Source organism: Rhinoraja longicauda, chromosome 1 (genome assembly GCF_053455715.1).
Source record: "Rhinoraja longicauda isolate Sanriku21f chromosome 1, sRhiLon1.1, whole genome shotgun sequence".
In the NCBI taxonomy this organism is placed as follows: domain Eukaryota; kingdom Metazoa; phylum Chordata; class Chondrichthyes; order Rajiformes; family Arhynchobatidae; genus Rhinoraja; species Rhinoraja longicauda.
Genome location: NC_135953.1, coordinates 52,764,714 through 52,781,280, shown reverse-complemented (window position 1 = coordinate 52,781,280; position 16,567 = coordinate 52,764,714). Strand labels below are relative to the sequence as shown.

Genomic DNA, 16,567 nt, shown 5'->3' with positions numbered 1-16,567 from the left:
TCTAAAAGTATCTCTAAAAGTAAAAAAGCGAAATCTCAGAGTAGGGGAATTGAGGACCAGAGGACATAGGGTGTTTTCATACAAAGGGTGGTGGGTATATGGAACAAGCTGCCAGAGGAGGTGGTTGTGGCTGAGACTATCCCAATATTTAAGAAACAGTTAGACAGCTGCATGGATAGGACCGGTTTGGCGGGATATAGACCAAGCGCAGGCAGGTGGGTACAGTGTAGCTGGGACAATAGACAATAGGTGCAGGAGTAGGCCATTCGTCCCTTCGAGCCAGCACCACCATTCAATGTGATCATGGCTGATCATTCTCAATCAGTACCCCGTTCCCGCCTTCTCCCCATACCCCCTGACTCCGCTATCCTTGAGAGCTCTATCTAGTTCTCTCTTGAATGCATTCAGAGACTTGGCCTCCATTGCCTTCTGAGGCAGTGAATTCCACAGATTTACAACTCTCTGACTGAAAAAGTTTTTCCTCATCTCCGTTCTAAATGGCCTACCCCTTATTCTTAAACTGTGGCCCCTGGTTCTATTTTAAATTAGGGACATGTTGGTCGGTGTGGGCAGGTTGGGCAGAGGGGCCTGTTTCCACACTGTATTATTCTACGGCTGACAATAACAAGCAAAAATGAACGTAACATCCCCCAACAGCAAGGTCGAGATTCATAGCACCTCAAAAAATCTTGCTTTTTTATTTATGTGCATCAGTTACATTTATAGATGTAATTAGCATTGCTTCAGTTCAGCAGTGCATATGCTTATGAGGGAATCTATTGCATGAATAAATAGACTTTAAAGCACATGATTACATTTGGAGCTGTGAACACTCCATATGATGAATTTTAAACAAAGTTGTGAAAGGTCATTTAACTTTATTCTTAAAATGTAATATTACATTAAAATGCAAATTGTTTTGATGTATGGATCCAGTAAGAAGAGCAATCTCAAAGAGAAATCATACTTAATCCTGATTGACTTGTATTTTCCAGTCATGCTATGTGGATGTAATTATAAGTAATGACGGGAGATTACTGCAACATTAGAACAGTTTACCTCAAAATGTTTACTCGTATAGTAGTCATACAGATTTAAATTTAGTTTTTGTTTACAATGGCAAAAGGTTTAAAATCATTATTTTAACTATATCAATACCAGGAAGGCTTTACATATGATTAACTATAAGTATTTGAGACATTGCATGTTAATGGAAATGAAACATATAAACACTAATTAGACTGCAATACAATTAGAGAATAAGATGACCTTGGGAGAAGTCTTTATACTATAAAATTCATACCTTTCACATCTGGCATCAATTCACACTGCCCCCATCTCTAACCACCATAAGTAATGATTTTTTACATTTTTAATATCTCAATGAAGAACATGTCAAGGTTACGCAGGTTGAACTGCCGCATGCAAACTATTCTTGTCAAAAGTAAGAAAGGTACTACCAACTATATTAACAACATTACTTCACCAGACTGCACAAGAGTATTTTAAATTAGGCTAAAACAACCCAGCCAATTTGAAATCATTCATGTATAAAATAGGTGGTATCAAGGGCTTTGAGGAGGACAAAAAGAGGCTTCAAGGAAGAACAGGCAGGTTTATCATTAAGCAAGGAAATGGCAGGTGAAATATGTGGAAATATCTGAGATCATGCACAGTGGAATAAATAGGAAGAGAGAAAACATTTTAGACAATAACAATTTGAAAGATGGTGAGTTCCAGAGGGACTCAAGTGTGTTTACACATATCGCAGGTAAAGCAAATAAAGCGAAAGTCTTTATTGAAAGAATTTGAATGCAAGAGTAGAGACCTCCTTGTCCAATTATATAGGTCACCTGGGGGCCTGTACCTGCAATATTGTTAGCAGGTCTGGTCTCCCACTGAAGAAAAATAATGTAAGTACAATGAAGGTTCACCAGTGTGATTGCAGGGACAGTGGGCTTTTCATACAATGAAGTGAAAACTGGCTTGGCTGGTACATACTTCATTAAAACTCTCAACGCTGTCATGAGTCTTTGAAGAATAGAGTTGATGCTTCTTGAGGTGACCCGATGCTGAGGTGACATGAGCCAGGTCACACTGTCTCAAAGTAAGAGCTTGTCCATTTTGGACAGAGGTGAGAAATATATCTTCACTCAGAGGAATTCATTACCCAAAACAAATGGACAATAGACAATAGGTGCAGGAGTAGGCCATTCGGCCCTTTGAGACAGCACCGCAATTCAATGTGATCATGGCTGATCATTCTCAATCAGTACCCCGTTCCTGCCCTCTCCCCATACCCCATGACTCCGCTATCCTTAAGAGCTCTATCCAGCGCTCTCTTGAATGCACTCAGAGAATTGGCCTCCACTGCCTTCTGAGGCAGAGAATTCCACAGATTCACAACTCTCTGACTGAAAAAGGTTTTTCTTATCTCAGTTCTAAATGGCCTACCCCTTATTCTTAAACTGTGGCCCCTTGTTCTGGACTCCCCCAACATTGGGAACATGTTTCCTGCCTCTAACGTGTCCAACCCCTTAATAATAAACCCCTTAAGAATGGGTGATACTTCGGGTCAAGACCCTTCTTCAGACTGAGTCTGAAGAGAAATATCACCCATTCCTTCTCTCCAGAGATGCTACCTGTCCTATTGAGTTACTCCAGCATTTTGGGTCTATCTTCGATTTAAACCAGCATCTGCAGTTCCTTCTTACACATATCAATCTATCAATGTCTACATTTTGAAATGGACAGGCTGGACAAATGGCTGCCTTGGGAAAGAGCTTTCTGCTTCACTCTGTCAAAAGTTTATAAGTTGATACCTGTACATTTTTAAATATCTACAATTAAGCAGTCATTTTTGTTTTCCAATTTTATTCCTACTGCAACATTATTTTCTTAAGCATCAGTTGCATTCAGTTGCTTGTCATGCAATCTGAGCAAACATCATTCGGTACTGAGGGATCGCTGCATTAGCTGAGGAAACAGATGTAGAAAACAAATGGGAAAAATCACTGCCAATATAATATATCTATTTAAAGTGTTACTGCTCAGCCACCTCCTTGAGAAGAGCACATTTTCCTTCCTTCAAATGTCAAGGAATGTCCCACTAAGTAGCTATTTCTCTTTCCAGGTATTCTTTATTTTGAAAGAACAAAAATGGTATAGGAATCATTCAAGAATATTCACATATAAATTGTGATGATGATTATGGGGCTAGACATCAAATTTGAATTTTGATCAGATAAGAGTAAAGAAGTTCTTCTGCAGTTGTATAGGGCTCTGGTAAGACCACATCTGGAGTATTGTGTACAGTTTTGGTCTCCTAATTTGAGGAAGAACATCCTTGTAATTGAGGCAGTGCAGCGTAGGTTCACGAGATTGATCCCTGGGATGGCAGGACTAACATATGAGGAAAGATTGAAAAGACTAGGCTTGTATTCACTGGCGTTTAGAAGGATGAGAGAGGATCTTATAGAAACATATAAAATTATAAAAGGACTGGACAAGCTAGATGCAGGAAAAATGTTCCCAATGTTGGGCGAGTCCAGAACCAGGGGCCACAGTCTTAGAATAAAGGGGAGGCCATTTAAAACTGAGGTGAGAAAAAACTTTTTCACCCAGAGTTGTGAATTTGTGGAATTCTCTGCCACAGAGGGCAGTGGAAGCCAAATCACTGGATGGATTTAAGAGAGTTCAATAGAGCTCTAGGGGCTAGTGGAATCAAGGGATATGGGGAGAAGGCAGGCACGGGTTATTGATTCGGGACGATCAGCCATGATCACAATGAATGGAAGGACCAAATGGCCTCCTCCTGCACCTATTCTCTATGTTTCTATGTGTACTGAAATTTATTTGTGAAATTGTTTAAAAGATGTTCAATAATTAGAAAGGATTTCAGAACTATCTTCTTTTAAGATTCCACAAATATAAAAAAAACATTATTTGGTATAATTCCCAGGCACAGGAAAAAAAAAGTATATTAAACGTATCAAAATAATTCAAACGTGTACAGAATTGAAAGAAGCATAGAACAATTAAAAAATATTAAAAATATAATTTACTGCACTTCTCAATAAAAATAATGTTTGGCGATCACATAAGATAAAAAACATTTCTTCTTCATATTTTGAGATCTTTGGCAATTGTCCTGACACAAATGGACTCATCAATATTTTTTGATACTGAAAAAGGTTTTAAAAGGCATGTGTCACAAGACCACCAATTCGATGTCACATTTAGTGACCTTTGCATGAGATTTTTACATCTTAATATCAATCAGAACTACATTTGAGATTATCCCAAGCCTACATATAGAGGATGTAGATTTAAGGTGAGAGTGGAAAGATTTAAAGAGGATATGAGGGGTATTTTTTTTCCAACATAAGGGATGAAAGGTCTGTTAAGTGAGCTGCTGAGGAGAAGTGATAGAGGCGGGTGATAAAGACTTAGTGGGATATGAACTAAATGCAGGCAAATAGGTCTAGCCCAGGTTGGCATGAACCAGCTGCGCTGAAGGATAAGTTTCAGTGTTAGATGACTTAGTACATAACAGTATAATGGGATATGGGCAAAAAACAGTTATAAGGAGTAAAGTTACAAATCAACCATGGTTTCAGAAGCAGTCCTCGATGACTGAAAGGTCAATTCTGGTGCTAAATGGCATACAATTTAAGTGAATGAAAATACCTATCAACAATTTGGAAATAAGAACACATGAAAACATTTTAAAATAAAATATGCCCATGTTTAAAATTTACTGCAAATGCAAAGTTATTTTACATCATACATTTTCGGGATAGAGGTGAAATTCCACCAGGGATTTTGTTATCCTAGTAACAAATGTTTCAAGAGATCTAAAAACATCTCATCTATGCCAAAGTAAATAAACAATCTGATAAAATGAACACGTTGAATTTAAAAAGTGTATTCTAAAAAGAATGAAGCATACCATGTAGATTTTGAACCATTTCCAACAAGACAGGAGTTAGCGTTTGGCTGTACTCGTGAAAAACATCCAAAAACAGCACCTCCGTGCATGGCTACAAATAAAAGACAAAATACAGTTTAACACATCACTCGTGCAACTCTGAGAGAAATATAGCTATGTTTCAATTAATAAGTATTGATAACAACTTCAGTAATACAGAGTATAAATCTTTTATATATCCTTACCAATTCATTATCTTCAGAAATTTTTGGAATTTCCAACACGATTGTTATTAAATCTTTAAGCATATAATACTATTCTAATGCCATTGAGTTTTCACCAGTTCATTTAATTAGTTTTTCACTATTTTTCCACTAATTCCTCCTTTTCTTGCAATTCTTTCTCTTTTAAAATTTAACTGGTACCACTTTGAAAGTTAGCACTGGATCCACTCCATCAGCATAGCAAACAGTAAATCTAAAATCCTCATTACTTGTGTTTACTCATGTTGCTCAGTTCTTCTGACAATTATCTACAATCTGTGCCATTTGAATGCAATTTTTCTTGAGTGTCCCCATGCAAATCTTTCATGATTTTCTTTATCTATTGTACCTGAGTTTGGACTGATGGTATCTATGTATGGCATATACAGCAATCAGCCAAAACAATACAGCACTGACCCGCCGAGGCATGGACTCTACAAGACCCCTGAAGGTGTCCTGGGGTATCTGGCACCAAAACATTAGCAGCAGATCCTTCAAGTCCTGTAAGTTGCGAGGGGAGCCGCCGAGGATCGGACTTGTTGATCCAGCACATCCCACAGATGCTCAATCGTATTGAGATCTGGAGAATTTGGAGGCCAGGGCAACACCGTGAGCACTTCATCATGTTCCTCAAACCATTCCCGAACAATGTGTGCAGTGTGGCAGGGTGCATTATCCTGCTGAAAGAGGCCACTGCCATTAGGGAATACCATTGCCATGAAGGGGTGTACCTGGTCAGCAACGATGTTTAGGCAGGTGACACGTATCAAATTGACGTCCACATGAATGGCCGGACCCAGGGTTTCCCAGCAGAACATTGCCCAGAGCATCACACTCCCTCCACCGGCTTGGCGGCTTCCCACATTCAGTTCGGACCAGACGGGATAGCCTTCGTTGCCCTCAAGCATCGATGAGCCTTGGGTGCCCTACACCCTGTCGCCGGTTTGTGGTTTGTCCCTCCTCGGACCACTGTCAGTAGATACTCACCACTGCTGACCGGGAGCACCCCACAAGCCTTGCCATTTCTGAAATGCTCTGACCCAGTCGTCTGGCCATAACAATTTGGCCCTTGTCAAAGTCGCTCAGGTCTTTACTCCTGCCCATTTCTCCTGCATCCAACACATCAACTTCAAGAACTGACTATTCACTTGCTGCCTGATATATCCCACCCCTTGACAGGTGCCATTGTAACAAGATAACCAATGTTATTCATTTCACCCGTTAGTGGTCATAATGATTTGGCTGATCGGTGTATAATCTGTTTGAAAAGCATGCAAAACAACACTTTTCACTATGCCTTGGTACATGTGACAATAATAATCCGAGAACAACCGTAGTTTTGTCTCTGTCATTGTCATCCAATACACAGAACATTCACGTATAATTGGTCTGCACTACAATTTTAACGTAGTTAAAAGTGAGATCATCCACTTCAGACCTAAAGGGGGTGGAACAGAGTACTACTTAAATAGTGAAATGCTGGATGCAGGCAGTCCAATGAAAATTTGAGGACCAAGCAATATACAATTCAAATGTCAGGAAGCCAGTGCAAATGGGTATAGATTTCTGTGAAAACAAAATAGCTACAAAGTTTTAACCTTGAAAAAGAAAAATGAAGGTTCTTGGAGAATAATGGGAAGCGAGCAAAATACTAAATTAAATCAATATGTGGAAAGTGGGTGATATTTCAGTTAGCTGATGCTCCAGTGATTCAAAAATGAATCCGTTTTTTAGGGTTTCATTTGGCAAGGTTTAAAAGGTATCAACTAGCAAGGTAAGAAAGGTAATTGAGTGTTACTCATCGCTAATTTCAGAAGGCCATTAAGAATCAACTACACTACTGTTGAAAAGTGATCTCAGGGACACGTTCAAGGCAATTCAACACCAGGTAAAGTTGATGCATCTCCACCCTGAAGGCTACTGACACAGAAGGTATTTTATACCTATCACACTTCATGCACCATTATTAATGCATTTATTATTCCAGAGTATTCAAGGTTTCAAGGTCAGTTTATTTCACATGTACCAATTAAGGTGAAATTCGAATTACCATACAGCCATACTAAAAAAAAAGCAACAAGACACACAACTACATAAAAGTTAACATAAACATCCACCACAGCGGATTCCCCACATTCCTCACTGTGATGGAAGGCAATAAAGTCCAATCTTCTTCCACTTTATTCTTCCGCGGTCAGGGCAGTTGAACCATCCGCAGTCGGGCCGATCGAAACTCCCGTGTCCCGCGTATTTATTACTTAAATAAAAATTGGCCAGCTGTTGTGGTGGTATTCAATTATTCCTACTAGATCAAAAGCCCAACCCTTTGGATACTAACCCAATAACCTTTCCCCAATGTTACTATATCTAGGAATGACAGATGTTGCCCTGAAATGTTATCACCATTTCTCATTTCACAGATGCTGTTCGACCGATGTGCTTCAAACATATGCTGTTTCATTTCCGACCTACTAACGGTAGTTTAAGGTCTGTGTACAGAACAAGATTGGTTTGATATTCTGATCTGTTCCTTAAGGAAAATGGTAACCCTACACTCATCCCAAGAACACCTGGATAAGAAAGACACCTACGTCAGACATCTATTCATGCAGCTCTGCCTTTAATACCATTATACCATCTAAGCTTATCACCAAACTCGCGGGACTTGGTGTCATCACTCGTCTCTGCAACAGGATCCTCGAGTTCCTGACCAACAGACCCCAATCAGTGAGAATAAGGCACAAATCATCCTCCACGATAATCCTCAACATTGGTGCCCCGCAAGGCTGCGTTCTTAGCTGTCTTCTTTACTCCTTGTACACCCACGACTGTGCAGCCATGTACTAATCTAATTAATTTGTCAAATTCGCAAACGACACCACCATTGTGGGCCGGATATCAAATAATGATGAGACGGAGTACAGGAAGGAGATCGGGAACCTCGTGTCCTAGTGTCGAGACAACAACCTTTCTCACAATGTCAGCAAGACAAAGGAGATAGTGATCGACTTCAGGAAGCGAAGTGGTACACACACCCCAGTTTGCATTGACTGTGCCGAAGTGGAGATGGTTGAAAACTTCAAATTCCTCAAAGTCAATATCACCAGCACAACTTCTCCAGGACCACCCATATTGAAGCAACAACCAAGAAAGCAGACCAACGCCTCTACTTCCTTAGAAGGCTTAGGAAGTTCAGCATGTCCCCTGCAACTCTCACCAACCTCAACAGATGCACCGTATAAAGCATTTTATCAGGATACATCACATCTTGGTTTGGGAACAGCTCCAGCCAAAACTGCAAGAAATTGCAGCGAATTGGGGTCGCAGCCCAGACCATCACACAAACCAACCTCCCTTCTATTGACTCCATTAAAAAAACCTCACGCTGCCTCGGCAAGGCCAGTAGCATAATCAAGGACGAGTCGCACCCTGACCACTCCCTCTTCTCCCCTCTCCCATCAGGTAAAAAGTATAGGTGTGAAAATGCACACCTCCAGATTCAGGGCCAGTTTCTTCCCAGCTGTTATCAGGCAACTGAATAATCCTACCACAACCAGAGAGCAATGCTGAACTACTAGCTACCTCTTTGGTAACCCTCAGACTTTTATTGATTGGACTTTGCTGGCTTTACCTTGCACTAAACGTTATTCCCTTATCATGTATACACTGTAAATGGCACAATTGTAATCATGTAGTCTTTCTGCTGACCGGTTAGCACGCAACAAAAGCTTATCACTGTACCGCGGTACACGTGACAATAAACTAAACTGAATTGAACTGGAAAATCATACCTTCTAACTGAATGAGTGTCTTTTTGATGTCATCTTTGCTACCCTTCCTTTATACTTCCAATCTTTTCCCATTTCCTTGTCATTTTCCTCTACACCCTTCCCACTTATCTTCCTCCACAAGTACCATTATCAGTTTATTTATGGATCAATGATTTACAATGGGTAGTTCAAAATCTGAGATGACGCTTTCCGCTGTGGTCAATGGTTTCTTTATTATCACGTGTAGCAAGTAGTGAAACACATTTTTTTGCATACAGCTCAGCAAGACTATCCCTGTATATAAGCACAATCCCCCATTCAGTACAGAATGTACAGAACAGCCCACTGTCCATATGCTACATAAAAATACCAGCAAATTTCATCTCAATAATCAGTTTAAGTTGCCTTAAGCTCCCTTCAGCTCCCTGCATTGTAGGTTGGTAATTTCCCCCACCAGGTTGTTCGTACATAAAGCAGCATATCTGCTTAAGTAAGTCTTGCTATATTCCAAAACCCATATATCTTTATTCAGGAGAGCTGGACGAGGTACTGCCAATACCTTCTATTTGGTCATTGGTATGTGATACAAAACAACACAACACGTATGCCTCAATCCCTTAGATTCCATGGACTTCTCAGTAAAAAACAGATGAGAAACATTAACAATATCTCCCGCATCTCTTGCAGTTCTACACCAAGATGGCTGCACTAATCTTTAAGGGGACCTATTCTTTCCATAGCTGTTCTTTTACTCGTTATGTAATTGTAGAATATCTTCGAATTTTCCTGACAGATCAAATTCATGCCCTCTTTTTGCCGTCGTGAATGCCTTCTTAAGTACCTCCTGCCCTTCTTATACCCTTGCAGGGATTCAGTTGATCCTGTCTGCCTAAACCTGACATATACCTCCTTTTTCCTGACCAGAGGCACATGTCTCATCAACCAGGGTTCCCTAAATTTGCCGGCCCTGCCCTTCACTTGAACAGGAACATGCTGTCCCTGTACCCGTGCTAGCTCACTTTTGAAAATCTCCCACTTGCAAGCTGGCCCCTTACCTGTAAACAGACTCTCCAAATTGACCTCTGCAAATCTTGCCTAACACCTCAAAACACTTCTGGCTTTGTCCCAATTTAGGATCTTAACTTATGGGCCAGTCCTATCCTCCATCACTACTTTAAAATTTATAGAATTATGGTCACAGGTCCCAAAGTGCCCCTCCCCCAACCCCACACGTTAGTCACCTGCTCTACGTCATTCCCTCGAGTTGGGAACTCTAGATATTGATAAAGGAACTTCTTTTGGACACACTTAACAAATTCCATCCCTTTCCAGTCAATATTAGGGAAGCTGTAATCGCCCACTAATACAATCCTCGTATTTTTTCAGCTGTCTACAATCTCCCTAAACAACTGCTCCATTAATATCCAGCTGATTATTGAGAGGGACGTATAACATAACCAGAAAGTGAACATTCCCTTCCTGTTTCTAAATTCTACCCTCTACCCTCCTAGGGTGATCCCACAAGAATATCCTCTCTAAGCACTATAATTATGATCTCCCTCATCAAAAAGGCAACTCCCCTCCTTTCTGACCTACATCTTGTTCACGCCTGGAGCATCAGTACCCTGGAACATTGAGCTGCCGGGCCTGTCCTTCTATCAGCCATGTTTCTGTTATGGCTACAATATCCCAGTCCCCCTAGCAAGCCATTCCTTGAGATTGTCTACATTACGTGTTTTAGCCTCTTGCAATGAGTCAGGTGGACCTGGTGGAGAAGCAGGCATCACATTAAGTCTGTCTACACTTCGCACTGCTTCAGGAAAGCAGCTAACATAATCGGTATCACACACTCCACTCATCGCTCACTCTCTTCTCCCCTCGCTAAGTCAGAAGAAGTAATAAATTTCCTGGGCCTGATCAGATATATCCGAGTGAAGGAAGCTAGAAAAGAAATTGCAGAAGCCCAGGTGGTTAATGCTGTGTCTCTATTTAAGAGCTGCAAATAATGGCCAGGGAACTATGGACCAGTGTGCCTAACATCTGTGGTAGGCAAGTTACTGGAGAGGTTTCTGAGGGATAAGGTACATATGCGCTTGGATACAAAGGGGCCGATTATTTTAGTTTAGTTTATCTTCACGTGTACTGAGGTACAGTGAAAAGCTTTTGTTGCATACTAACCAGTATGCGGAAAGACAATACAATATTACAATCGAGCCATTCACAGTGTACAGATACATATAAAGGGAATAACGTTTGGTTACAGATAAAGCCAGTTAATGTCCGATCAAAGATAGTCCGAGGGTCTCCAATGAGGTATATAGTAGTTCAGGACTGCTCTCTGATTGTGGTAGGATGGTTCAGTTGCCTGATAACAGCTGGGAAGAAACTGTCCCTGAATCTGGAGGTGTGCATTTTCACACTTCTATACCTTTTGCCCGATGGGAGAGGGGAGAAGAGGGAGTGGCCAGGGTGCGACTCCTCCTTGATTATGCTGCTGGCCTTGCCAAAGCAGCGTGAGGTATAGATATAGCTATATATAGGAATAGTCAGCATGGTTTTGTACATGGAAATCATGTCTTATAATCTTATCAATATTCTTATAATTTAATTTGAGATTTTTTGAAAAAGTAACCATAAGGCTGACAAGGGCAAATCCGTGGACTTTGCTTATATGGATTTCCGCAAAGCATTTGGTAAGGTTCTGTGTGATAGGCTGCTCTGGAAGGTTAGATCACCTAGGATCCAGGGAGAGCTGACCGAATGGATAGAGAATTAACTTCATGAAAGGAAGCAGAGGATGATGGTGGAGGGTTGTTTTCCCAGCATTACTGTGGTAGGCAAATACTCCAGCATTTTGTGTCTACCTTCCAATCTACCTTGTTGTGGTCCTCGCACATTTTTTACCTGCTCTTTCTCTGTAGCTATCACACTATACATACAGCACTGTTTCCTTTCTGTTTTTGACCTACCTGTTGTTCTCATGTGCAATATGATTACACATGTATCGTATTATTTGCCTGGATAGCAATATCATTTTAATTGTATCTCGATACTTTGACAATGATAAACCAATACCAATGAGTTGTCATATGAATTAAGGATTATTGTTTGAAGTCCATAAATGTAACAATATATTAAATTAAGCTGTAACTCAAACAATTAATTGGATTTAGAGAAGTCAACCTTTAATAATACAATATCAATAGGAATAAATCTGATTTTCGTCCAACTTACCCTTAAACTATATTTGTAAGAATCCCCTCCAGCCTCTTCCACTGCTATTAAAAATTTTAAAAAGAATAAAAAGAATATTTTCAACATGAATGTCAAGAATAGCAATCCATTTCAAATGAGTTAAAAGGAATAAGCAACACATTGCTACAAAATTACTTATCATAAAATACACATTAAATGCCTGATATCTATTAAGAAGAAAAGGAGAGAGGAACACAACAAAAAAGAAACAAGATTGAAAGGAAATGGGAGGGAGCACAGGACAGCTCCAGGGAGAGTCAAGACAAAGGTTAAAGAGATACCAACAGAGCATTGTGGTGAAGTTAAAAAAACAAACTGCTGGAGCAAATGGGCTTCACAGCGCTCGAGTTCTGTGTGGAGCTTCGACATTCTCGTGACTGTACGGGTTTCCTCCGGATGTTCCAGTTTCCTCCCACTTTACAAATATGTGCAGGTTTGTAGGTTAACTGACTTCTGTAAAATTGCCCCTTGTGTAGGGAGTGCATGCAAAAATGGGATGAAAATAGTAGTATGAATGGGTGATTGATGGTCGGCATATATTCGGTAGGCCGAAGAGCCCATTTCCATGCAGTACCTACAAACTAAACAAAACAAGCTCAACAGGCCAGGCAGCATTTGTAAAGGGAAATGGACAGATGACATTTTTTATTGGACCCTTCTTTAGACTGATGGGTCTATTTCCCCCCACAGATGCTGCCAGGCCTACTGAATTTCTCCAGTGTTCTTTCTTTACTCAAGATTCCAGCATCTGCAATCTCTGGTGTCTGCATTGCGGTTAAGTTGTTGGAGGGCCACTTAAGATCTGATCCAGAGGCATGTATCCAAACCCAGCTGGGCATTGCACAAACCTGTAACCAATCTAGCATATTGTTACTGAACAATATGACAAAAATATCCTTCTCTAAAGTGCACCTAAAATTGGAAATTACACTCCCTGTGAGATCTTGTCAAATCTGTATATAATTATAGTAAGACATTTTAGTCCTATATTCAAATCCTCAAGCAAAAAATAAGATATAATTTTTCTTCCTCGTAGCCTTGTGTACCTGCCAATTGGCTTTGAATGACTTGCACACAAGAAAATTAAAACTTGCTGTTTCTCTACCGTAATGAACAACCTCCCATTTTTTTCACACTGTACTTATGGGCGCCACTCTTTCAGCTTGCCAATATCCATTTGAAGGATGTTCGCAAGATCAAAAGATTGTTCAGTTCTGTACTGGCTACAGTGAAGGCAAAATAAAAGTCATTGTTGCAATAGTTTAAAAAAATGCCAGAGAAACAGACCCTTCAGCCCAACCCGTTTATGCCAACGGAAATGCTCCATCTAAGCTAGTCTTATTTGCCTGCATTTGGCCCAAATATGTCTAAACCCATCCTATCCATGTACCATATGTCCAATTTAATTTGCAAGTTTTGTGTTCATGTATTAAGACAACGCACATTCCAGTCCCATTCTCTTAATACTAATAACCTCATTGAATTTTAAAAAGTGATAAATGTTAACAGAAAGAGAAAGTGACAAATTGTAATTCATTCTTTGATTATATTTATATATAATAATAATAATAATAATAATAATATATTCCTTTATTCGTCCCACACCGGGGAAATTTACAGTGTTACAGCAGCAAAGTGGATAGCAAGAGAGCAAGAGATCATTCATTATAAATAAAGATACATAAATTGTCATCAGTTTTCTGTGTGTTCTTAGCTGTTATTGTTGACTCGTCTGCTGGGAGCAGTGCTGGTTGAGCAGTCTCACAGCAGCGGAAAGGAAGGACCTCCTATATTTCTCCTTCATGCACTTGGGGTGAAGGAGTCTGTCACTGAAGGAGCTACTCAGCGCAGTGACAGTGTCCTGCATGGGGTGGGAGTCGTTGTCCAGCAGCGATGTTAGCTTTGCCATCATCCTCCTCTCTCCCACCACCTGCACTGAGTCGAGGGGGCAACCCAAGACAGAGCTGGCCTTCCTGACCAGCATGTCGAGTCGCTTCCCTTCCGTCTGCTGCTGCTCCAGCAGACCACTCCATAGAAAATGGCCGATGCAACCACCGTGTTGTAGAAGGTCCTTAGGAGTGCCCCCTGCACTCCAAAGGACCCGAGTCTCCTGAGCAGATAAAGTCTGCTCTGGCCCTTTCTGTATAGCACATCGGTGTTTTCAGTCTAGTCCAGTTTATTGTTGAGGTAGACACCCAGGTACTTATAAGAATCCACCCTCTCGATGTCCATTCCCTGGATGTTCACCGGAGTCGGGGGGACCTGGGTGCGCCTGCGGAAATCTACCACCACCTCCCTGGATTTCCCCGTGTTGATCCAGAGGCGGTTCCGCTGGCACCAGTCCACAAACTCCTTGATCAGTTCTCCATATGCCCTGTCATCATCACCTGTAATGAGGCCGATGATGGCAGAGTCGTCAGAGAATTTCTGTAGATAGGAGTTTGCAGAGCTGTGCCTGAAGTCCGCAGTGTACAAGGTGAACAAGAATGGAGCTAGCACTGTTCCCTGCGGAACCCCTGTGCTGCAGACAGGGTGAACAAGGGTGAACAAGAATGGAGCTTTGCCAACTGTTCCAACAAATCTTCTTTACTTAGAGGGTTTAACAACCAGTGAATCAGTTTTCTAGCACATCGCGTCTTGGTGTAAACCAACAAAGGTTTCATTTATATTCGCCTTTGGCATCTTACATGGATACAAATCAAGATAGCACGGTAGCGGCACGGTAGCGCAGCGGTAGAGTTGCTGCTTTACAGCGAATGCAGCGCCGGAGACTCAGGTTCGATCCTGACTACGGGTGCTGCACTGTAAGGAGTTTGTATGTTCTCCCCGTGACCTGCGTGGGTTTTCTCCGAGATCTTCGGTTTCCTCCCACACTCCAAAGACGTACAGGTATGTAGGTTAATTGGCTGGGTAAAATGTAAAAATTGTCCCTAGTGGGTGTAGGATAGTGTTAATGTACGGGGATCACTGGGCGGCACGGACTTGGAGGGCCGAAAAGGCCTGTTTCCGGCTGTATATATATGATATGATATGATGATAATAATGCTCCAATGGAAAATATCTGAAAGCGTACATACAGGCAACTGTGATGTATATTTAGGATGATGGCATCTTTCAAACTTAAATTGTGCCACAGGGGTTTTCTGCACTTAGAATTAATTTGCATCCTATGTTTCAGTAATTGTAATGTAAATGTTCACCCAAGGTGTTTAAGAAATGAACATTCCATGCCGAGTGCATGGAACCCATTACACGTTTAATGTTTCAAGATGTATTGCGTGTAGATGTTTTGAACATCAAAAACCTATAACCTGAAAATTTATAAAATAAAAGGCAAATGTCTTGACTGATTTATAAAGAATTGAAACATTAATTTTTAAAGATTTTTTCATGCATTTAAAAACTCACCGAAACCTTCAGGGTCTTCCTCCCACATTGATAGTTCCTCAGGTGTCAAAAGGAAATAATGAGATACCAATCTTCTACAGATTTCAGTTAAAGTTGAATAGTTGAAAAAATATATTTTTATCTTGTGTGCTTCCAAAGTTTCAGGCTTGCTTGCTAAAATGATATGCAAAACAAATGATATATCAGCGATAATAACATTAATGTTTCATCTGATTTATGTTCTCGGCAATGTAATGCACTTCTGCAACAATTTCCTCACAATTACAGCTACAGATCTCGTTAAACAAAATTTCCGCGAATGTATGTCGAAAGAAAGTCACAAAGGACCAAACCTGCAACACTTTCATATATTCAGCAAAAACCTAAAGGAATTCAGGCCACTTAAGATAAAGACAAAAAAATATGGGGACTTAAAGATGCAAAACAATAGGAGGTGAAATTCTAACTCATGTGCTTAAGCTTTAATTTTTTAACTTATTTTCAATAAGGAATGCTATTTTTTCATGATTCTCAGACATATTCTTGCCCAGAGTAGAGGAATCAAGGAAATAGGTTTAAGGTAAAGGGGAAAAGATTTAAGAGGAATCTGAAGGGTAACCTTTTCACATAAAGGATGGTGGGTGTATGGAACGAGCTGCCAGAGGAGGTAGTTGAGGCAGGGACTATCCCAATGTTTAAGAAACAGTTAGACATGTACATGGATAGGACAGGTTTGGAGGGAAATGGGCCAAACACAGGCAGATGGGACTAGTGTAGCTGGGACATGTTGGGTCGAAGGACCTATTTCCACGCTCTATGACTCCATGACTATATTTGAGCCTCACTAGCAATGCACTGAGCATTTATAGTTGCACGCAAGGTAGTGGTGCATCTTGTCTTGAATCTGTTTTGTCTAATCACTACATTAGTGAACACCTTGAAAAACTGTAAAATTTAACAAT

The 16,567-nt window shown here is 40.6% G+C and overlaps 1 protein-coding gene across 4 annotated transcripts in view; it reads right to left on the bottom strand.

Moving 5' to 3' along the window:
- Positions 1-16,567, bottom strand: part of ipo11 (importin 11) — a 294,939-nt gene that overhangs the window by 219,409 nt on the left and 58,963 nt on the right. For 2 of the 4 annotated variants that reach the window (XM_078397369.1, XM_078397359.1), the window contains exons 12-14: positions 15,627-15,779; positions 12,198-12,241; positions 4,952-5,042 (exon numbers count right to left, since the gene is read on the bottom strand). In XM_078397369.1, the coding sequence (XP_078253495.1) occupies positions 4,952-5,042; positions 12,198-12,241; positions 15,627-15,779 (288 nt within the window). The remainder of the gene's footprint in view (positions 1-4,951; positions 5,043-12,197; positions 12,242-15,626; positions 15,780-16,567) is intronic. The other 2 variants (XM_078397338.1, XM_078397349.1) reach the window with 2 other exon arrangements.